Raw genomic sequence first — 23,659 nt, 5'->3', positions numbered from 1 at the left:
ATTCACAAATTTATAATATTTTATGAAAATGTTTATCAAAATATATTACTGTTAACGTTGTAAATAGAATGTTGAATAAAAAAATCCATTTTCCAGAATTTTCCGATTTTTCCAGTCAATGAAAATTAGCTAGTTGTTATTCTTTCGTCGAGTTACCCCAATTTAAAAAAAAATTGAAGGCTCTACGTTCTCTGGAAGCTGAGATATTATAAAGTTTTTCAAGCGCTCCAAATTGAACTTTCTATAGCAAAATCTCGACTAGAGAAACTGAACTCCGACATTCTTCCATATCACACGGTCCCAGCTCAGTCGGCGTGAGTAACTTGATTTTACAGGGTTATTACTCGTTTTAAATAGAAGATATTTGGTACTTATCAATTGTCATATAAAATATAGATATTTATTACCATGCTGTAAAAATTTCAACTCTTAATATTTATAAACAATAGAGATGTGATTTTTCAAAAAAAAAAGTATAACTTGGCTATTATTGGTCCTAGAAAGTTATTTTTTTCATTTTAATGTGCATTTTTTTACCTGATTTTTGACACAACCAATTATAATTATTTATCAGAAAAAATGGCAGAGATATTCTAATTGTTTATTAAGAAAAAACTTACCATTTCTTTATCGACTTGTTTAACAACATTTAAAAAACAAATATATTATTTTTTTTAATTTTCTTATTACTTTGAGTCTTTAAGTAGTCATTGCACTTTGCTAAAAAGCTCTGAAAACACTCCTTGGGCAACAATGATTGTTTAAACATTTGATGTCTGGGATAAACATTTAACATAACTTGTAAACTAACAAACAGATCTTCTTGAGATTTTGTAAACTAATAAAGGCACTTAATTACCTTATGATCAAGGTACAATAAGTTCCTTACAACCTATTTAGTAAAAGTTATTAACATTTCCAAAATAGTGCGAAAAACGTGGTTTTTTGCAATTATCTCGGTTAATTCTTGATGGATTTTAACTTGTAAAAATTTAAATTAATCGTTTTTTTGTGATACACAACTTTCATAATACAACTTTTGCTGTAAATATGATACTAAAAATGCTATAGGCAAAAAACAATATTTTCTGACTTTGGCATTTTTTTATAAAAAAATGAGGTCGATTTACGAGTACCTCTGTATGTATTTTTAATTAACTATATACTCCCTACGATTTAGCACCTTCAAATACCTGTATTGATTTTTTTCCCGTTTTTATTTTTCTACCCTGGTCTATCAGTATTGTATTTTTAAATTATAGCAAACGGCAAAGGCGGTGCATTTCTTTCAATAATTTATATCGAAACGACTTTTTCTTTATCTATCAGCAACTAGTTTGGAGTTTCGTGATTTATTAAAAAAAACTTTGATCTAGTTGGGGTTAAAAATCAATAAATAGTTAAACACATGCAGTAACATCGTCTTTGAGCTTTTTATTCCATAACACTTGGTGTAGGAGATTATTCTTTTGTTCTAAAGGAGCCAATTAACACACACAGTATACAGTTTACAGTTGGCAGCACTGAGTGTTGACAATTGCTACCAGGAAATTTATAAGCCGGATTTATACTCAGCCATTGCCACTGCTGCTGCCGTTGCCGGAAATATTGTCCGAAATACGATATCGACGCGAGTGAGGTGTTCACATCAGTTCCTCGCCAATGTCCTCACAACTCATTTACCGAACGACTCTCAAGAATGGAATGTGACGACGCAGCATCGTCTTGCTCCCTTACTCGCTTTGCCGGCGGCAAGTGAGAGAGAGAGAGTAGTTGAATGTGAATGCTTACTCGCGCTCGCGCTGCCAGTCCTTTGACTTCCATCTCGAAAACCGACTTTTGAGGGAGCGCCGTGCAATGACAGTAGCATGAGCAGCGGCAGCACGAGTGAGCTATTTACACATTCACGCTGCCCACTTCCCTCCCCAATTCCCTGTCCAACATGACTGAGTGTAAATGCGGTAATAGACTTGGAGGATGCTAATAAACAGCTCTCCCGTATGAATGCTGCACGATGAGGGCAACTGATTGGAACTTATAAAATCTTTTAAACTAGTGACTGCGCGTCCTACACCGTAAGAATTTTTGGAAGCGTGCATCGGTGTGTGAAGATAACGGGTAGCAAATTCAGTCGAAGTCAGGATTCGTTTTTAACTTATTTTAGAAGCAAAACATACAAAAAGATGAGATAATTAGCGTTAATTACTTGTTAATTACAATCTACATACCGGACTTTCGTAAACCTCGGGCCGACGCGACGTGACGATATCTGATACATGAATGAATGATACTAAACGACGATAGGAATTGCATTTATTTATTAACGTGAAATGGACATATAAGGAGAGGACATCTCGCTCAACTCACCAGAAGGAAAGACATGTAAAGAATTAAGATCACCTTTCGTATATAATGGGTAAAATTAAACGTCGAAATCGCTCAACGCACCAAGTCGACGGGGCTCGGAAGGGTTTCGGAATATGGTCGGGATTATTTAAATCACCTACTATACCTTCTTGTTTATTCTCCGTTCAGCTCACCGAGAATAATCAAATGGCTTTCCGTTTCGTGTTTTATACTGTTAGAAACGGTATAAAAACACATTTTGCTTAATACATTGGCGTACTCTAGATGATAAAATTACATTATCGTCACAGGTGTAAAGAACTAAATCAAAAGATGTTTTGTCTAGTATTTCTCGGAATGCTTTCTTTATAAGAGTAGGGGGTGTGTCATATTTGTTGTAAACGGTGAGGAAGGTGTCGAATAAAGTGAGGAATTTGGTACAGGGAGGGGTGACTGGAGAAGGGAAAGATCAGTGGTCTTAAAATCAATAGATTATTGAAAATATGACTACTGACTCGTGATTGGTTTAGATAAAGCCGCATGTAAAATTCGCATTTTAAATATCTATAGTATAAAAACTTGGGAGTTTAGAGGTATTAAAGTGTATACTTTTTTTTGGTGCTACTACAGTATGCGGTCTACCGTCGCGTTTCTGCTATAGCTTGCTGTCCACCGAGTATGTGCTGTATGTGAAAATTTAAACGTCGACTCCGGCCGACTAAGTGTAGAGAAGCTACATTAGACAGATTACGAGTTTGAGATTTGTCAAGACCTTTAAACCGACATCATTCGGCACAAAAGGCGGACACGCACCTCTAAGCTAATTAGGTTTGAAATTGTGAAGAAAGACAAAACTGTTCTCACTGGTTAAAACCAATGTACCTACTTTTTAAAACTATATTCTAAATATACTAACTGATGATACATCGTTTTCTTTTTCAGGTGTCTAGCAAAAAGGAAACGCACATCTGGAACAAACATCCAAAACCAAAACCAACCTGTTGTGCATACTATTTTAGAAAACCAAAGTTTTGCTACATAAAAACTAAATTGTACAAAAAACTAATCTCCAATGAACAAAAATGGCTTGCAGCAAATCTAAAATAACGGTACTACATAATTTGGCCTAACGGTACTACCTAATCAAATAAAAAATAAGTAGAAACCGAAATCGGCTTCTTACCAGTATATTAGTAAGTATCAAACGACACAACGACGTTTCTTAAGTGCGACAATATCCTGTGCTTCCTCAGGGAGGTTGCCATCAAACTGAAGAAGCACGAGCAAGAGTACGACCTTCTCATTGTCGATTACGAGCCTTCTCTGATGGAGAACTCGGACGCAGACGACGAAACAGGTTGGAACTGCAGTGTCCATCCTAGCGTATTCTTTCTCTTAGGTAAGTTAATTTTACCTTTTTGAAGAACAATAATTTCGACCAATGTCGCACTTGCCATTGTCGAGTCCGGTGTCGGAAAGTTGGTCGAGAACACTTCGTCGACGGAAAATTAGTCGACAACAGTTGGTCGAATGCACAATTCATTGAATGTACAATTCGTCGATGAACATTTGATCGAATGGATTTTTCGTCGACAAAGACCCAAAGGGAATAATGGTGACAAATGAAGGATTATTGATTTTTATTTTTTTTTCAAGATTTTGTTTAAATCTTCTGCTGTAGTCTAAAATGTTGATAAGTATCAATTGTCACCAAAAAGAAGAACGCTACAACATCACTAATTAAAATATCGGTTTATTTTTGCTGTCTACTCTCCCACCGCAGCCAATTTTTTCATGAAATTTAAAAATAATTAAGATTTAGAAAAAAAATTAACAAAACCCCGAAAAAAAAATAAATTCAGATATGTATAATACAATAGTCCAGTTAACAAAATAAAAACCAATAATCCGTCGTTTGTCACCATTAATCCCTTTATCCTAAAGAGAAATAACAGTTTGTCGACGAAAAATCCATTCGATCAAAAATGTTCGTCGACGAATTGTATATTCGATGAATTGTGCATTCGACCAACTGTTTGTCGACTAATTTTCCGTCGACGAAGTGTTGTCGACCAACTTTCCAAGACCCGTCGAGTCAGGGCCTGGATTCCGTGCACTGTAGATATCTACAGTCGCCTTCTATCGATGTCACGTGTCATGAAAATATTTGAATTTTTAGCTTTAATTGAATTATTTTCTAGTTTTGCTAGGTTATACTCTAATTGATGCTGAAGTGACACTTAGTAAAACAAGAAAATATTTGAATTAAAACTAAAAATTCAAATATTTTCATGACAATTGCCATCGACAGAAAGCGACTGTAGATATCTACAGTGCACGGAATCTAGGCCCAGGTAGTTCCGCTTCTCGCTGTTGCTTGAAGCAGGGTTGCCAGATGATATTTTTTTAATTCCCTAGAATTTTTGCCAAAATTTCTCTAGATTTCCCTAACAACTTGACAACAATTTTTAACCTAGAATTCCCTATATATTTTCAATAGGTCTATTCGCTAAGCACATCCTAAACTTATCCAGAGGGAGAACGCATGCGCATTACAAAATTGGGCGTTGGACAAGGTCGAATTTTTCACTCTGAGCAGCTAATGCGCATGCGTTCTCCCTCTCGGTAAGTTCAGGATGTGCTCTGCGAGTAGATCTAGTATTTTTGTGTATATGTTATGAGTTATGAGCAATGCCCGAAATTGGACAATCCTAGCATTGTACGGAAAATATTGTACACTTCTAGCAGTGTACTCCCAAACTGTACAATGCCCGAAATGGTCAAAATTAAAAATAATCGAAACGAATGATCGATTCGAATCGATTATTACTGACAAGCGATACACCAAATCAAAAATCGAACATTTATGGTTATCTTTTTTATATTTTCTATGTATAGAGTTGTTTTTTGTAGACTCAACAATGTGATAAAATGCTGTGTCCAACTACAGAAATTAATTCTAGCATCTCGAATTTTACATAATTGTTTATACCATGGTAATGGAAGAACCAAATCCCAGAGAGATCTCTGTGGATTTTATATATGGACAATAATTTAATCCTACAATCCAGAAATCAGAAACCCTGATTAATTATGGATTTACGATTTACAGCATAACCTTATTGATGTTTGTTTGCCTTTATTGACAAATGGGGAATAATCGTAAAAATCGATCTGAATCGATATCTGTCATATTCTCTTCACTTCTAAACTTTGACGCATTGCTGTGATTCCCGAATAATACGATTTCCAAGTAGATAATACATGTGCAATTTTGTAAAGTTTATAAAATCCAACAGATTTTTTAAAATCGTCTTACAAATATTAAAAATTCCCTAGATTTTTCATAGAATTGAATAAAATTTCCCTTTTCCCTAAGCTGGCTCAAAATTCCCTAGGTCTGGTAACCCTGGCTTGAGGCCAACTAACTGAACTGACTCTTCTTATCGATACTGTCACTTATATAGTCGATCGTGATACGCTTAATCCGCACGCGCGGTTCCTGACTCTTCTTATTGGCTCTGTATAGGTTGGTTGAGCAGGAGGGGTGATCGGCGTCGATGTCGTTGCCTGATTTATTTTGGCCTTTTTCTTCAGTACCGTTTTCCATGTTGTAGGAAGCCTTTGACCATCATCTCTTTGGTTTAGACTGTTGGGTTTTTTTTTATTTCTATCGATTCTCTGATTTCACTATTTTGATTTTTATGTTAGTTTCATCGTCGTGTGGTTCAGGTTTATTGTATGTCCTGTATTTGCGACATGTTGTGCAAGGGATGTTAGCTGTTAGCCGAAGAATATGGTAAAAATTAATAAATTACCTACAGATAAACTCCATTATAAAATTGCAAACACGTGAAATACATATGCACAGTACATCTAAATTACGTACGTTGTATACAGTATTGTTCATTTATTGGTTAAAAACTCAGTCAAACTGAAAAAATGTTTGTTTTTTCTGATAAAAATCGGTTCGGGTTAACCGGACTTCCGGGTTATCGGAGGCCGACTTATCGGGGTTCCACTGTATTGCTAATTTTGTCTACCCATGATATTGGTAATATTCTTCGATAACACCAACGCTCAAAAGCGTTGTGTTGTGATAAAATCGATTTTATTTTGTGTTTTCACTCTCCCTATTTTCTCTGTTGTATCCTTCACATCTGGCAGAATGGTTTTGCCAATCGGTTTTACGTCTTCAGTTGGGCCCTTAATTCTTCTTCGAGCACTCTGAGCTTTTTCGATAGTGTATGTTGAGAAGCAGTCTTTTCTTAACGCTGTTTTTCACATTATGCATTTCTTCATTTTGATGTTCTTGGTCTGTCAGTCTTTCGGATCTTGTAATCAAGGTTTTGATGACTGAATGTAATTGTTCAGAGTGATGATGTGAAACAGCATGTATATATTTGTCGGTTTTCGATACACTGTATGGCCTATGTGTCCGTCTTCTTTCTTTATTATTAACACATCTAAGAATGATATTTGATCGTTTTCTTCCAGCTCCATAGTAAATTGAATTTTATGATGGATATTGTTGATGTGTTCTAAAAATACTTTTAATTTTTCTTCTCCGTGGGTCCAGATGATAAAAGTGTCATCCACGTATCTAAGCCAATGTTTAATTTTTAAACACTAACAATATTTTGTCAGTCTAGATAAAAAAAGATTATTACAGCTAGACTTAACACCAAGTGATATAGTCCAAGTAATGAAGCTTAAAATAGGACAAAACCTCGCAATTTTTACAAAACAGATCGATTTGCTTGAAAATTTGAGAATAAGTAGAGGATAGTCCAAGGATCAAAATCTATATCATGCCAAAAGGCGCTTTTACCATGGGGGTGGTTGCCACCCCATCTCGGGGATGAAAATTTTTATTATATTTTGACTGCAAGAGTTGGTAAAAACATTCATTATAAGCAAAAAACGTTCTATACATTTCTTTTGATAAAATTAATAGTTTTCGATTTATTCGCTACCGAAAGTGTGAGTTTTATATCGAAAAAATCAATGTTTTTAATCAGTTTTCTGCTAATAACTCAAAAAGTTTTCGTTTTATCAAAACAACTTTACTTAACAAAAATGTACCTTTTGAAAAAATAAACAAAACCGTTTTTTTTTTAATTTTCCTTAAGACCAATAGTAATCGAGCTATACTTTATTATATGTTGGCTCTTCTTCGTCAAATGCTAAATATTGTAGTTTCAAAGTCAAAGGACGGGAAAACTATGCATTTTTCGAGAATAACTCGTTAAAACTAATTTAAAGTATTTAACAAAATGTATCTCTAGAAATAAAAAAAAATCTCTAGCTAAAAAAAATTAAGTGACTTATAATGAAAAGAATGTCAGTCCCTATTTTTTTCAGCAAAAAAGTGATCGTAAACAACCCCCTAATCACCACCCTAATTAAAATTTGTCATTGACCTGATTTGGTTTTCTTGATTTATGTATTATTAATAGGTTCTAGAAGTTTGATCGGCTTAGGATGATTAGTTTAAAAAAAATGGAGTTAAAAGCGAATAACGAGTTTTTGTAGTTTGGTAAAAAATGCCCTTTCCTTCAGAATAGAAAGATTAGCATCAGAGATACGAAAAAATATTTCAATATGAAATTATAGCTTATTTAATTCCCAAGAACCTGGTTTGCAAAAATTTTTTTACATCAAAAATTGAGAGAGCTATTGACAATTAAAACTTGTAATATCATGCAAAAACCACCTTTACGAACCCTTTCAATGCCACCTCTTTTTGTGACTGAGAATTTTAAAAGGATTTAATATTAATAGCCTTATAGATCTTGTAAAAACCTACAAAATTCTTTTTTAACGAACTTTCCAAGACAAAAAATTAAAAAAGTTACGGTTAAAAAATCAATATATTTTTTGAAAAAAAAAGGAGAAATCCAATTGGAAGCATAATAATGTTAGCGGCTTATTTAGTCATTGGCCTTATTTAATCTTCTCTATTTATGTATTATTAAGGGGCTATCCTAGTGTAAAAGTACGATATTCATATACTTTTTTTGATAATTTCTTAAATAAAAAGTACTGTACCAATTGTTTTGAAAATTTGCATGAGCATTTATTATAAAAAGAAGTGCATGTTAAACAATTTTGATAAAAAAAATATTGAAAAGTAAACGAATTATGCGCCATCTACTGACGCCATGAAAATAAAAACATATCTCTACTGCTGCAGTGATTGGGACTAAAAGAGATCCTGAAACATAAAATTTCAAAGTTATTATTGAAATATAAGTTATTTTCTATACCATCAACTAGGGGTTTTGTGATCGGATAAAAAATGTCAATTTGGCGGTTTTTGAAACAGAAAATGTTTTAGCTAATTTTAAAAAAAATTCAACACTTCGTCATTTTTCCAAATTTTAATATTTTTCAAAAATCCTAGTTGATGGTATAGGAAATAACTTATATTTCAATAATCACTTTGAAATTTTATGTTTCAGGATCTATATTAGTCTCAATCACTGCAGCAGTGGAGCCATGTTTTTATTTTCACGGTGCCAGTAGATGGCGCATAAATCGTTTAATGTTTAATATTTTTTTATGAAAACTGTTTACATGTACAGTGGAACCCCGATAAGTCGGCCCCCGATAACCCGGAAGTCCGGCTAACCCGGACCGATTTTCATCAGACAAAAATTTAACAAATAATTTAACAATTTTATCAAATAAAAATGTATGTAGGCCAAATAATATTTCAGAGATAATGTGTATTTGTGTAATTTGAACACATAAGTACAATAGTAAAAATGATTCATGCACACGGCGGCAGCCAGAGCGACCGTCTCAGCTTATCGGATAGAACAGACACCTGTCTGTATTCCTTTTTCTTTATTTATGTCAAACTGTCTTAGTATTGTTTAAAAAAGACGTGACTATTTAAAAATTCTTGTATTGTGTGTAGTACAGCCTATTAATCACTTCCGTTCTGTAATGTAATCGTGCTTCAGATTGTGTTTGCTTTGTCTACGTAATGGTAACAAAACGTAAAAACGTTGCAGTGACAATGGAAAAGAAACTAGAAACATTAGGTAGGATTGATAAAGACGAATCTTTAAAATAAATTTATTGCAGCATCATAATATGATATTATGCTACCATAGGTCTGGATCCCGCGTATGAAAAAAAAGTTGATTAATAGCAAGCTAAAAATTTATTAATAGCTTAAGGGTGTCTCGTCGGATAAACTTTGATATATGAGAACACTGGAACAGGGGCAGTTTTAATTGTGGAACAGGTCAAAAATTTGGAACGGTCAGAACACGAAAATGGCACATTTGTTTTGTCCGACAGAACAGACATAAACTCTCCGAACAGAGATTAAACTCTCATGCAAAAATCAGACTGCTATTTATCACCTGTCATAATTCCTGTCATTTGACATATTCTACATGTTCCACTCATTAAAACGCCAATTTGGTGATAAATAGCAGTCTGATTTTTGCATGAGAGTTTAATCTCTGTTCGGAGAGTTTAAGTCTGTTCTGTCGGAAAAAATACATGTGCCGTTTTCGTGGTCTGACCGTTCCAAATTTTTAACCTGTTCCACAGTTAAAACTTCCCCTGTTCCAGTGTTCCCATATATTAATGTTTGTCCGACTAGACACCCTTAAGCTAATAACAAATTTTCAGCTTGCTATTTATCAATTTTTTTTTGTACGCAGGATCCAGACCTACCATATTATGGTGTCGGTACATCTCTACAGTATGACTGAGTTTTTTACCAAGAAATGAACAAAACTCTACACTCTATACAACTATACGTAATTTAGATGTGTACTGTGCATATGTGTTTCATGTTTTTGTAATTGTAATGGAGGTTATTTATTAATTTTTACTATATTCTCCGGCTAACCCGGATTTTCGATAACCCGGATCGGCCGCGGTCCCGATTAATCCGAGTTATCGAGGTTCCACTGTACTTCTTTTTATAATAAATGCCCATGAAAATTTTCAAAACAATTGGTAAACTACTTTTTATTTTAGAAATTCCCAAAAAAAGTATATGAATTTCGTACTTTTACACTAGGATAGCCCCTTAATAGATTTTAGAAGTTTGACTTTCTTAGAATGATTAGTTTTTAAAAAACCGAAGTTTAAAGCGAATAACGAATGTTTGCAATTTGGTAAAAAATGCCATTCTCTTCAGAATAGAAAGATTAGCATCACAGATACGAAAAAATCTATGAATATGAAATTGTAGGTAATTTAATTCCCAAGAACTTGGTTTGATAAAATTTGTTCTACGACAAAAATTGAGTGAATCGTAAATGAGTATACCATCGAAAAACATTGATTTTTTCGATATAAAACTGACACTTTCGATAGCGAATAAATCAAAAACTATCAATTTTATCAAAAAAATGTATAGAACATTTTTTGCTTAGAATAAATGTTTTTATTAACTTTTGCGGTCAAAATATAATAAAAAATTTCCACCCCCATGGTAAAAGCGCCTGTCTGATTTTGATCCATGGACTATCCATTACTTATTCTCAAATTTTCAAGCAAATTGATCCATTCTGTAAAAATTGTGAGGTGAAACGCTTTGGTTCTTGGACTAATACCGCTACCGCGACATATAGCAGGATAGTCTGCTACCTCTGGGGTCTACTATCTTACTAAAAGTCGCATGGTCGATGTTTTTTTATTTATTTACAGTCAAATATTTACCATGAGTCGTTCGTTTATTCAAATTTAATTTCTAGGAACTCTAGTGCTAACAACTTGCGCAACGGGAATGCTTTGCGCAGCCATCATGACCGACCATTGGGAAGAGGTGACGTGGGACAAAAATGGTGTAGATTTTTTGGCTAATAGCTCAGTCAGAGTACAGTGGCTGCTTGACAGAACTGTTGCTAGGATATCAACGAACGAGCGAGATAGAACGATAGCATTTTTAGTGCCAATGCATGGGGGAATTTGGACATTGTGTGTTAGTTTATCAGGTAAGATGATTTACATATATAGATTTTGTATAACAGTTTTGTATCACTCGGTTTTAAAATGTTAAATCCGAAAACTCGATAACAAAATTACCTCGATATTTAAATGACAGCGGAATAAATCGATTTTTAAATACAGCACTTATTGACTTGCAACTTATATTGTGTTCAGGATGACGTTAGCAAGAAAGTCTACAACATAAAAATGAGTGGAAATGCATTATTGCATTTTAAAATGCACCCAAAAGTGCATAAACATGTCAAAATCAATATATTAAGAGGGCCAGATTTTGTTATTAGGGACGTTTCTGAGGTCACTGAACATCAATACGATATCAGAACCGACCCCCAGAGCATCTGGTGCCCAGGATGACTGCTGAGGCACGTCATCTTCTGAAGTTCCGAGGGGTTTCGGCAATAAATTCATACAACCAGATTACTCGGGGAGTTTTTGGAGTTGCTGCACACGAATATGACATCAGAACCGTCCCTCAGAACACCTAGTGCCCAGGTTGACTGATATGCACGTCATCTTATGGAATTTCGAAGGTTTTAGGAGGTCGGTTCTGATGGCGTATTTCTGTTCAGCAACTCCAAAAATCCCCTGAAAAATCTAATTGCATCAATGTAGTATCGGAGACGCTCGAAATTCCAGAAGATGAGGTCCTATCAGTCACTTATTATCAGTAAATTATGATGTCATATTCATTATATTAACAGTGTTCTATTATTAAAACCGTTGTGAAAACTAAAAGTGTTTAAAGGCGGCCCTTATTTAAAGTGTTGTCAGCGCAAGGACTTTTCCGGTCGTCTAAAACGAGTTCTTACCAACAATAATCAAAGACGCGTTCCCAGAGCTTATAGTCTCCAAAACGAAGCCTTCAACATACTTCGTTTAAACTGAATATCAGTGAAACATCCACACGTACACTGTTCAAATCTCCTGGGGGTTATCCTTACCGCTCACGTTTTGTTCGAGATTTAGGAAAACAGTATATCTGGTCGAACTGAATCAGAGTATCCAGCTCACTCACCTGATCTGACAGCATCCGATTTATACATTTGGCACATGCTGAACGAATCAGTATTAAAGTCAAAAATTCCGCCAGCAGATATTAGAGAACTATGACAAATAATAACTTGTTTTCAACAACTGCAGTACCCAATTTTTATAAATGAGGCCTATAGAATCAAAACCTGCTAGATCCATGTTTTCAAATTTTGCCAGGAGACTAAAAAAACATTAAAAATGTCCATTTTCCAAAAAGTATCCGGCATTTCTCATTCAAAGGGTCATCAATAAATGTCATAAAATTGAACACTGATTTGTCATTTTTCTGTATCTTCATCTTCAGAAATTTGTACTTTAATTTGGATTTAGCAGAACGAAAAATTTAGGATTTAGCAGGTTTTGATTCTGATGGGCTCAAATATGCTGGATTAACTGGAAAATAGTTAGCAAGCTTATTTGCAACGCAATGGTACACATTTCCGATATGTAAATTAAATAAACACTTTTAGTACTGTATAACATTAAAAACAAGAAGATATCCTACTACAGCAGTAGCAGAGCTTTCAAGGGGAGATTAGACAAGCACTTAGGGGTGACGTATATGTTTCTTCACTATGAAGACGACTGGTGCAAGGTGCAAGCATGTTTAAGATGTCTGCTACAGCAGTGACAGTAGCAGAGCTTCAAAGGGAGATCAGACATGCAGTTACGGTTAACTTATCTGTTTATGCACTACGAAGATGACAGTTACAAACAGATTTAAGATATCGGCGACCATCAAGAGTTTCTCGACTGAACCGTGAAAAACGAGAGTCTACACTGTAGTGGGCTGGAATTCGGTCACGCTTTTCTGAGAAACCGGGGTTTGCTTGATAAATGATAGTTGCGGGATTCATTGTTTAGAGCCAACCAACAAGAGCTGTCCAATTAGCCCATAATCACCCTATTCCTCCATTTACAGGAGGAAGCGCCATGTTTTTGGCTGGTATTATGGCTGATGGACTTATCTGCGATTAAGACAAAATGATGGATGATAGATGTATCAACATCCTGTCATTGGACTGCAGCGAGGAGCTGTGGGCAATAATTTTGTATTATGAACAATGCAATGCCCGGATTTTCGTACAACAGAGGTGGATGACTATCTTCAAGGTGAGGAATCAACCGTTTGGAATGTCCCCTGATATGAAGCATATATAGCATGCTTGGAATTTATATTATCTGCTTGGATTATAAAATTATTTAGTATTCAGTAGATGACACACACACACATATATATATATATATATATATATATATATATATATATATATATATATATATATATATATATATATATATATATAAAGTAGTTCACGTAGTAGTTTTTCTACGAATGAATCATTTACCATAGACTTTTCGTCGACTATACTATATCCTTTTTACTTGTGACGTTATAGCATTAAGTTGACTACTGCTCATCATCTTTTCCTCGTGCATGTAGTATTGCTTCCAAGAATGAATGAGTCATGTTTTTTATTTGGTCTGACCATCGCAATGTGTTTCTTTCTCTAGATATTTTTTCAGCTAATTGCCTTTAACTACCATCCGTTCCATATCTATTCTTCTGCTACTAATGCGTTCAAACATCTCAGTATACTTTGAGTTATTGGGGGCACTTGGTTAAAGTTTCAAAACGTCCCTGTGTCTCACTACCAAAAGTGAGTTAATGTTACTACTGTTGTTACACTGCTATCTATGAGATCTAGTGTCCCCCTTTTCTTGACTTCTCTGATTGTTTCTTAGTGGTTACAGCACGCAAGAAGTTTTGATTATCTAGAGACTGCTAGATAAATCCCCTTTTTATATTTGATATGCTTTCAGATAACGTGCATGAGTTCCTTAGGACACACAGTGGTTCCAAATGCCGAAAACGTGGTCATGAACCTTTAAAAGCGTATATTGTTTAAACATTTTGGAATTACTTTCGTTCTTAAGGGTTTTTGGCATCGCTGATTACGAATCTGGCATTATTTTTTTCTGAAAAACAAAATGGCGGATCCAACATGGCGGAAAGAAATTGAAAATATCAATCAAAAAGAAAAAATGTTTGTCAAATTTGTAGGTTAAGGTCGCTGATTACAAATCTAACTTTACTTTTTTTTTAAACAACATGGCGGATTCAATATGGCCAAAGTAATTCGAAAATTTTATTTTAGCCGCATTTTTGTTTAAAATTTTATATTATAAAGGACTTTTGAAACTGCTGATTACATAGGCGTAACCAGGGGGGGGTTTTGGGGGTTGTAACCCCCCCCCCCATTGGGATGTACTTCCAGCTCTATACGCTTAACATCATATCCCTCAGATATTTCCAGTAGTTGTAACCCCCCCCCTTTCAGGTAGATGTAACCCCCCCCCTTAGAATCATCCTGGTTACGCCTATGGCTGATTACCAATACATTTTCTTTATGAAGTACAATATTCAGAACATATTTCTTATGTACAACTGCCCATACATACTCAACAATCGCCAGAATCATGTAATATGCGTCATTTCCCACTTTTGTATTCAAACAACTGCCAGCAATGCATAGGCAGTTATAGGCAGCTAAACCAAAGTGATTCTGTATCTCCTTACAATATATTTTAAGACTAATAGACATTAGTCGCAGAATTATGCAGAATTTTGTACTTTTTGAATGCATCTTTACAAAATTTTAATTATTTCAAGTAAATTTTCACTATTTATGCATTAACAAATTTAAGGCATTTATTGTTAATAAATGTTGATTTAAGTTACATATTACATTACTACATACTTAAAAAAAAAGAATCTGCTTTACAGCGATAAAATTGATAAACTACAAAACATTTTACAGCGTTTTCAATATACGCGTTCTTTTTCACTTTCTTTGCCGACCAAAATAATCCCGGACATGGCCCACTTGTTCCTGAGTTGTGAACCAGAATACATCCAGTCTGATCCTCATACCTGCGTATTAGGACTCTACGATACTATGAGAAAACAACTGTAAACATGAAAATCCCCAAATATGGACTCCTTTTTTCGCCTCATGACCATGTTTTCAGCATTTGGAACCACTGTGCAGCAGGTTGAGAGTATATGCAGAGAAGTTTCAACCTTTACTCTCCAGAACCTGCATTATGTTATATTTACTATTTGCAGGTGCTTTCTAGTCGATAATGACCTGTATGTATTCGTGTTGAACAAGGTAAACGCTTTGTATTTAAACTAATGCAATCTTTAAATCGGCTATGAATATAGCTAGGGCTAGCTCTCTAGAAGTATTTTGAACAACATAGTTTTTTACCTATTTTGATAGGAGGGCCGGAGTAGCTCAGGTGGTAGTATGTCTGACTCCCATGCAGGTAGACCCGGGTTCAAATCCCAGCGCCGGCGAGAACAGCTAATAGGCCCCAGGTCGACTCAGCCTGAATAAAACGAGTACCTTGGGTAAAACCAGGGGTAATAATAGGCGGTTGAAGCGTAGCACTGGCCCTGTTACCTTCCTTTGTATACCGTAGGCCCTAGATATATCAGATTACCCTGCTATAATCCCAAAGCCGCGTTAGCGGTATAAAACGGGAGACTATTATTATTACCTATTTTGATACATTATTCGATAAGTTGGCTTCCTTCCTCTCCGCTATATCCGCAATCATAGAAGTGTAACTAAATGTTCATTGCTCAGTTCATTTAATTTCGTTAAACATTCCTATATCATTGTGGAGTTACGGTGTCGGTTGCTTCACCAACAGACATTTCTTTTTATCTAAGATGTTTTGTCCACTCCACGTTTAGTTAGCCGCATCTTCCTGGCGTGGCTTTCCCTTTTAAATATGCAAGGTATTTTACCCAGGCTGTCCGAGAATTTGGTTCTAGATCAGTAGACTCATATTCCAGTTCCTTCCAGTTTTAAAAATGAATTCCATTAATCCTCAATCTTCAAAAGTGACTTGAACGTGTATTCATGCATGGTTTTTTATACTGTTTATATTTATATTTATTGTATTTTGTTTCAGATGAAGAAATAAATCTACTGGGTAGGGTGGGTTTTCCAACCGTCCAGTCATGTGTCAACTATTTGTCTGGTGGAATAGATGGTGTACGAGGGTATGAACCAAGAGCTGATTGGCAACACCGTAAGTAATTAATTTAAGTACACTATCTTTTTTTGGAGCTAATGATAATTTATATAAACTGACCTCAGCTTCTTTTTCGAGATTATTTTTAGGTATATATTATATTTTTTATACATTATGTTTATATGGGATTAGCCACAGTTAGGTTGTAATGACAATTATATTTTTAAATAGAAAAGCACAACATCTATTTTTTCTCACAGCAAAGATAAATTAAAAACGTCTAAAAGTGGCATATATAAATTGTCATGTGGAGACTGCGACCTATGTGGGTAGAGCCATGCGACCTTTGGAAACACGTATTTGTCCAATGTAAACATTTGTCCAAGATTGATAAATCCAGTTTTGGTAATCATTTACATATTTCTAAACATAACTTCAGTCCCCAAAGAGATAGTAGAATTCTACATAGTATACTTGGTTTGTTTTCATCTATCTTACTTCTATTATTTAGTCAAGCATTAACGGTTTTGTCTTTAAAAATACTTTGATAATTTTGATAATTTATACACATTTTAACTTTTCACTTTACATTAACAATTTTAATTTAAAAAAATTAGCTTCCAGAATTTTATATTAACTTCACTTGACTTCATTTAACCTATATATGACAACTGACAACGTTGTCATTTTCAATTTTTTTTATTATTATTTAATAATATAGAGGTCTCCAGTTTGTTAGTCTCTGTGTCCAGGTCTGGAGACCAAGAGAGAACAGGCGAGGAGTAGGCAGACCGCAGAAGAGGTGGGCAGATGATATCAAACAAGTCGCGGGCAAGCAGTGGATGAGAATTGCCAAGAGTAGAAATCGATGGAAGCAAATGGAAGAGGCCTATGTCCAGCAGTGGACGAACACAGGCTGAAGAAGAAGAAGAAGAATATAGAGGTCGCATGAGACTCTGTTTCCGTTTAGCTTCCTTCTTCGTCATTTCAACATTGTCAGTAACAGCTGTTCATGTAATATGGTAGCCATATTGTGAAATACTCACATCAATGTGATATTTTATATATTTTAAGGGTTCTTTACCCATGACCAGAGGCTTAGCCCTGAGTCAATTTTAAATCTAGTGTGTTGGTCAACAATTACTCTTCTTTTGAGGTATTTATACCTACAAGACGTAAGTTTTTTCTACCTTTGTATTTTTTATGAATAAGTCACTTAACTTTATAGGTCTGGATCCCGCGTATGAAAAAAAAGTTGATTAATAGCAAGCTGAAAATTTGTTAATAGCTTAAAGGTGTCTAGTCGGACAAACTTTGATATATGGGAACACTGGAACAGGGGAAGTTTTAATTGTGGAACAGGTTAAAAATTTGGAACGATCAGACCACGAAAACGGCACATGTATTTTGTCCGACAGAACAGACTTAAACTCTCCAAACAGAGATTAAACTCTCATGCAAAAATCAGACTGTTATTTATCACCAAATGGCGTTTTAATGAGTGGAACATGTAGAATATGTCAAATGACAGGAATTATGACAGGTGATAAATAGCAGTCTGATTTTTGCATGAGAGTTTAATCTCTGCTCGGAGAGTTTAAGTCTGTTCTGTCGGACAAAATAAATGTGCCGTTTTCGTAGTCTGACCGTTCCAAATTTTTAACCTGTTCCACAATTAAAACTGCTCCTGTTCCAGTGTTCCCATATATCAAAGTTTATCCGACTAGACACCGTTAAGCTATTAACAAATTTTCAGCTTGCTATTAATCAACTTTTTTTTCATACGCGGGATCCAGACCTATAGTCTTTTTATAGGAAGCTCTGATGATGGCATTTTGAGATGCTGAAAGTACTTAGCTGATTTTTAATAAATGTTTTACACACTATCAGTTTTTTTGAAAACATGCACCTGTTGCCGTGTTGATTTTTTTATTTATATTTTTACCTAAAAAATACTTGATATTTTAATTTCCACTCCGGAAATCGTTTTCGAAAGATTAACGAGAAAATCAATCGTAAACTACACATATATAGGATGCAACACACAATACACGAAAATATTTTTTATAATTTATACCCCAGTAATTAATAACTTACATGTACCCCAATGACTTGACGACAATAATCTTTTGAACTCGATTTCCAGAGTGGAAATCGAGTTCAAAGCATTTTTTAGGCAAAAATGTAATTGTCATTATAACCTAACAGTGGCGTATCCCATATAAACATAACATTTAACTTAGACATGCCACAAGATAAGAATTTCAGAACCTTATATTTTTTACAGGTATGCAAAACTTGTCAATATCATGCGCCCTAGTTTGTCTCATAATTTTGGGTAGTGCTGCCCTAATCGGAGCCTTTGGGGTTTTCCAGCATCAGATAAGTGCCGTCCTAGTTACAGGAGTAATGTATTTATTAGCAGGTAAAACAATTTTTTAGAAGAATATTTTTTAAGAAATTTTTATTAAAGAATACTATATCAACAAAGACTGGATGGCAAACTAATGAATATAACTGAAACATCAACAGTAGAGGAGGTATATAGAAACGTAGTCGTTAGCGTTAAAAAAGCTGCAGAAGAAGCACTCGGCTTTAACACTCAAAGACAAAGTGAAAAACTATGGTGGAACAAAGAAATAGAAGCACTCGTAGAAGAGAAAAAGCAAGCGTATATCAGATGGCTGAGCAGTAAACAACAAAAAGATAGAGATGAATACCTGGAACTCAAAAGAATAACAAGAAGAACAACAGTAAAAGCAAAAAGAGAAATGTGGGATAAGAAGTGCCAGGAAATTAATACCTACCTGGGAGGCAGAAAATGTACAGAAACATGGAAGTTCCTCAATAAAATAAGAACTAACGAAACGAAGAGCACAAACATTCAATTAATATCCACACAAAAATGGGAAAAGTACTATGGGGAACTACTGACAGAAAATAGGGACGAATACTTAACTCAATCACCAACAGAGGTTAACATTGAAGGAGAAGATATAACAATACAAGTGACAGAAATTAGAAAAGCTATAAAAGAACTGAAAAACGGTAGGTCTCCAGGACCAGGGGATATCCCAGCCGAACTAATAAAATGTGGATCACAAAAATTGTTTGAAACCGTCACTTGGTGCATAAATCAATTTATAAATGGTTCTCCCGTACCCGACGAGTGGAAAATTGCTTATATTTCGTCGATCCATAAGAAAGGAGATAAGCTTAAATGTGAAAACTATAGAGGGATATCAGTGACTAGTACATTCAGCCGTTTGTATGGACGAATAATTAGAGACCGCATTGAGAAGGAGTACAAAGACCAAGAGGAAGAAGAACAATCCGGTTTTCGAACAGGAAGAAGCTGTACTGATAATATCTTCTGCCTCAAACAACTCATAGAAAAAAAATTAAGCACAAATCAAGAAACCCACCTCATGTTTATTGACTTGCAGAAGGCGTACGATACAGTTCCTGTAAACAAACTCTGGAACGTGTTACGACAGACGAATATTAGTGTCACCTTAATAAAAGCCTTAAGAAAATTGTATGAAGGGTCAACATCACAAATAAAAACTGGAAACAGATTATCGCAAAGCTTCCTGGTTAATAAAGGTCTACGTCAGGGGTGTTGTGTATCACCGACCGTATTTAAAATATATGTTGCAAAGGCATTGAAAGAGTGGAAACGAAAATGCAGAGGCATGGGCGTAGACCTTGGAGAGATTTGCTTATATACATTGCAGTTTGCTGATGACCAGGTTGTTATAGCAAACGATAAAGATGATTTAGAGTACATGGCAAGGAAATTACAAGAAGAATATAGAAAGTGGGGACTAGAAATTAATACAGAAAAAACAAAATACATACCTGCCAATAGGTACCGAACTATCGAACATCACATTAGAAAATAATGAAATCATCATGCCCTGCGACCATTACACATATCTAGGAATCGTTTTTGACACAACGGGGAAAGATGATGAAGAAATAAAGAGAAGAATAACACAATCCAGAAAAACAATAGGTTGTCTAAACAGCGTACTGTGGAATCATGAAATAGGAAAAAGAAGAAAACACAATATCTACGAATCTCTTATTAAAAGCAGTCTATTGTACGGAGCAGAAACTTGGCGGATAACCGAAAACAACAGAAGAAAACTGGAGGCAGTAGAAATGGACGCTTTTAGAAGATCAGTAGGAGTGTCACGCAGAGAGAGAATACGTAATGATGAGATAAGACAGCGAATGGGGGTTGACGGCTCTCTAACAACAGACATAGAAAGAAAACAGCTGATATGGTACGGACACGTCCAGAGGATGGATAACTCAAGACTAACTAAAATAATTATGCAAGGGGTACCACCAAACCGCAGAAAGAGAGGAAGACCCAAGAAATCTTGGAGAGAGGGAGTAACGAAGGCGATGAGCGCAAGAGATCTTAGAGAGGGCCAATGGGATGATAGAGTGTCATGGAAATTAGGCATCGGACAACGTCGCAAGACGTTTTAAAACCAATTGATATATATATATATATATATATGAAACTTAAAGCTAAAATCAATATCAACAAAAGAATATTAAAATTAAACTCACCAGGCTTCCGGGTTGAACCGCGTCGTTGGTTTCTAGGCCGAGCTTTCGACGTCCTCTCTGACGTCATCTTCAGGGCTTCCGGGGTCTCAGTCTCCTGAGGCTCCAGACACTACACTCACTACTCACTACTTCACTACTCACTGCAATACTGTTGTTGCTGACGCTGGGGCGGTCATTTATACCGTGGACTGGTGTGACTGACGTGGCTGTCGATGACGTGGCGGAGTGGGAATTAGCGCGAAGACGATTTGGAGAGGCGCGAAGATTTTTGACGGCGGGAATTGTATTTGTAGATGGAGCGGACGATGTTTTCTTTAGGAGGGGTCTCCAAGTCGAAGGTAAACGGATGCCGTCATCTCTTTTATTGAGACAATTTGGCCGTTTTTCGATTTCTATGGCTTCTCGGATAATTCTTTGTTTATAGAAGCGGATGGGGGCTATGGTTCTGGAGTGTTCAAAGTCAATTTTGTGACCTGTATGAAGATGGTGTTGGCCTAGGGCTGAAACTGAATCGGAATTGCGAACAGATATGGAATGTTCATAAATCCTATTTTGGATTCTACGATTGGTTTGTCCTATGTAAGATCGGGGGCAGTCTGCACAAGGAATTTCATAAACTCCGTGTTGTTCATTTGGAATGTTGTCTTTGACGGGTCGGACAAGAGATGAAAGTTTTTGTTGGGGGGTAAATACTGTTTTTATTCCTCGTGGTTTAAGAATTCTGTCGATTTTGTCAGTAACACCTTTGATATAGGGAAGAAAAGCTTTCGTGTGATCAGGATCTGACTCTTTGGGTTGTGATTGAGCGGGAGATTGAAGTTTATGGATGCTCCTATCGATGTGATTTTCGCGGTAACCGTTTTGGATGAGGGCTTGTTTTAAAGAAGAGAGTTCAGTAGATCTACTTGCATCATCGGAAAGACGGATTGATCTGGAGACAAGAGTATTAATGACTGAATTAATTTGAGAAGGTGGGTGATGAGAGTTGCCATGCAAGTAGCGGTTGGTATGGGTGGGTTTTCGATAAACAGAGTGATGAAAACCTTGTGATTGGTTCTTCTTAATAAGAACGTCGAGAAACGGTAAGGATGAGTCAGTCTCCATCTCCATCGTGAACTGGATACTGGGATGTATACCATTCAGATGGGTCTGAAAAGACGCTAAAGCATCCCTGCCGTGGGGCCAAATGACGAATGTATCGTCAACATATCGTAGCCAACATGTGGGTTTGAGCGTAGATGTGGATAGTGCTCGGGTCTCAAAATCTTCCATAAAGATATTAGCAATTACTGGAGAGAGTGGTGAGCCCATTGGGGCACCATTTATTTGTCTGTAGAATTGATTTTGGAAGATGAAATAAGTGTTGGACATGCAATGTTTAATGAGAGATAAGTGGTCTTGCTGGATACTGTGTTTCGTTTCCAGAATATTTAGGGTGTCATCTATAGGAATGTTAGTAAAAAGTGAAACGATGTCGAAACTTACTAGAATGTCTGAGGGTGAGATAGGATATTGTTTGAGAAGTTCGATGAAATGAAAAGAATTTTTGACGAAAGATGAGGCATTTTCGGCGAAAGGTTGAAGAGTTTTGGCTAGATATTTTGCCAAAGGTTGTGTCGGACAGTTGTGTCGGACAGACAACATTCCAAATGAACAACACGGAGTTTATGAAATTCCTTGTGCAGACTGCCCCCGATCTTACATAGGACAAACCAATCGTAGAATCCAAAATAGGATTTATGAACATTCCATATCTGTTCGCAATTCCGATTCAGTTTCAGCCCTAGGCCAACACCATCTTCATACAGGTCACAAAATTGACTTTGAACACTCCAGAACCATAGCCCCCATCCGCTTCTATAAACAAAGAATTATCCGAGAAGCCATAGAAATCGAAAAACGGCCAAATTGTCTCAATAAAAGAGATGACGGCATCCGTTTACCTTCGACTTGGAGACCCCTCCTAAAGAAAACATCGTCCGCTCCATCTACAAATACAATTCCCGCCGTCAAAAATCTTCGCGCCTCTCCAAATCGTCTTCGCGCTAATTCCCACTCCGCCACGTCATCGACAGCCACGTCAGTCACACCAGTCCACGGTATAAATGACCGCCCCAGCGTCAGCAACAACAGTATTGCAGTGAGTAGTGAAGTAGTGAGTAGTGAGTGTAGTGTCTGGAGCCTCAGGAGACTGAGACCCCGGAAGCCCTGAAGATGACGTCAGAGAGGACGTCGAAAGCTCGGCCTAGAAACCAACGACGCGGTTCAACCCGGAAGCCTGGTGAGTTTAATTTTAATATTAATTCTTTTGTTGATATTGATTTTAGCTTTAAGTTTCATTGTATTAACCGCGGAAACCTTTCCGAACATTATATATATATATATATATATACATATATATATATATATATATATATATATATATATATATATATATATATATATATATATATATATATATATATATATAAAACAATTTTTTTTATTTATACAAACAATGGAGCCTCCGTTATCAGTCGAATCAATTATTAGTTACCAAACTAGTGAAGTGAATCCTGAAGTGGATTTAGAGCAACGGCTGCAACTTTGTGAAAAGTAAGAGTGTTAATAAACTAGGTCCCTATTCCGCAGTAACGCGAAAATAGATGAAGAAGCATGC

The 23,659-nt window shown here is 35.8% G+C and overlaps 2 protein-coding genes across 3 annotated transcripts in view; one reads left to right on the top strand and one right to left on the bottom strand.

Annotated features, from left to right (window-relative positions):
* The window catches only part of LOC126884622 (protein HGV2), a 100,327-nt gene that overhangs the window by 53,053 nt on the left and 23,615 nt on the right, over positions 1 to 23,659 (bottom strand). The window lies entirely within an intron of this gene.
* Positions 1 to 23,659, top strand: part of LOC126884623 (uncharacterized) — a 54,312-nt gene that overhangs the window by 22,169 nt on the left and 8,484 nt on the right. Inside the window, exons 2-5 of the mRNA XM_050650683.1 lie at positions 3,289 to 3,745; positions 11,076 to 11,315; positions 16,351 to 16,470; positions 18,701 to 18,838. Of these exons, the coding sequence (XP_050506640.1) occupies positions 3,673 to 3,745; positions 11,076 to 11,315; positions 16,351 to 16,470; positions 18,701 to 18,838 (571 nt within the window). The 5' untranslated portion in view covers positions 3,289 to 3,672. The remainder of the gene's footprint in view (positions 1 to 3,288; positions 3,746 to 11,075; positions 11,316 to 16,350; positions 16,471 to 18,700; positions 18,839 to 23,659) is intronic.

This window comes from Diabrotica virgifera, chromosome 5, assembly GCF_917563875.1.
Source record: "Diabrotica virgifera virgifera chromosome 5, PGI_DIABVI_V3a".
Taxonomy (NCBI): domain Eukaryota; kingdom Metazoa; phylum Arthropoda; class Insecta; order Coleoptera; family Chrysomelidae; genus Diabrotica; species Diabrotica virgifera.
This window is presented reverse-complemented; position numbering and strand designations above follow the sequence as displayed.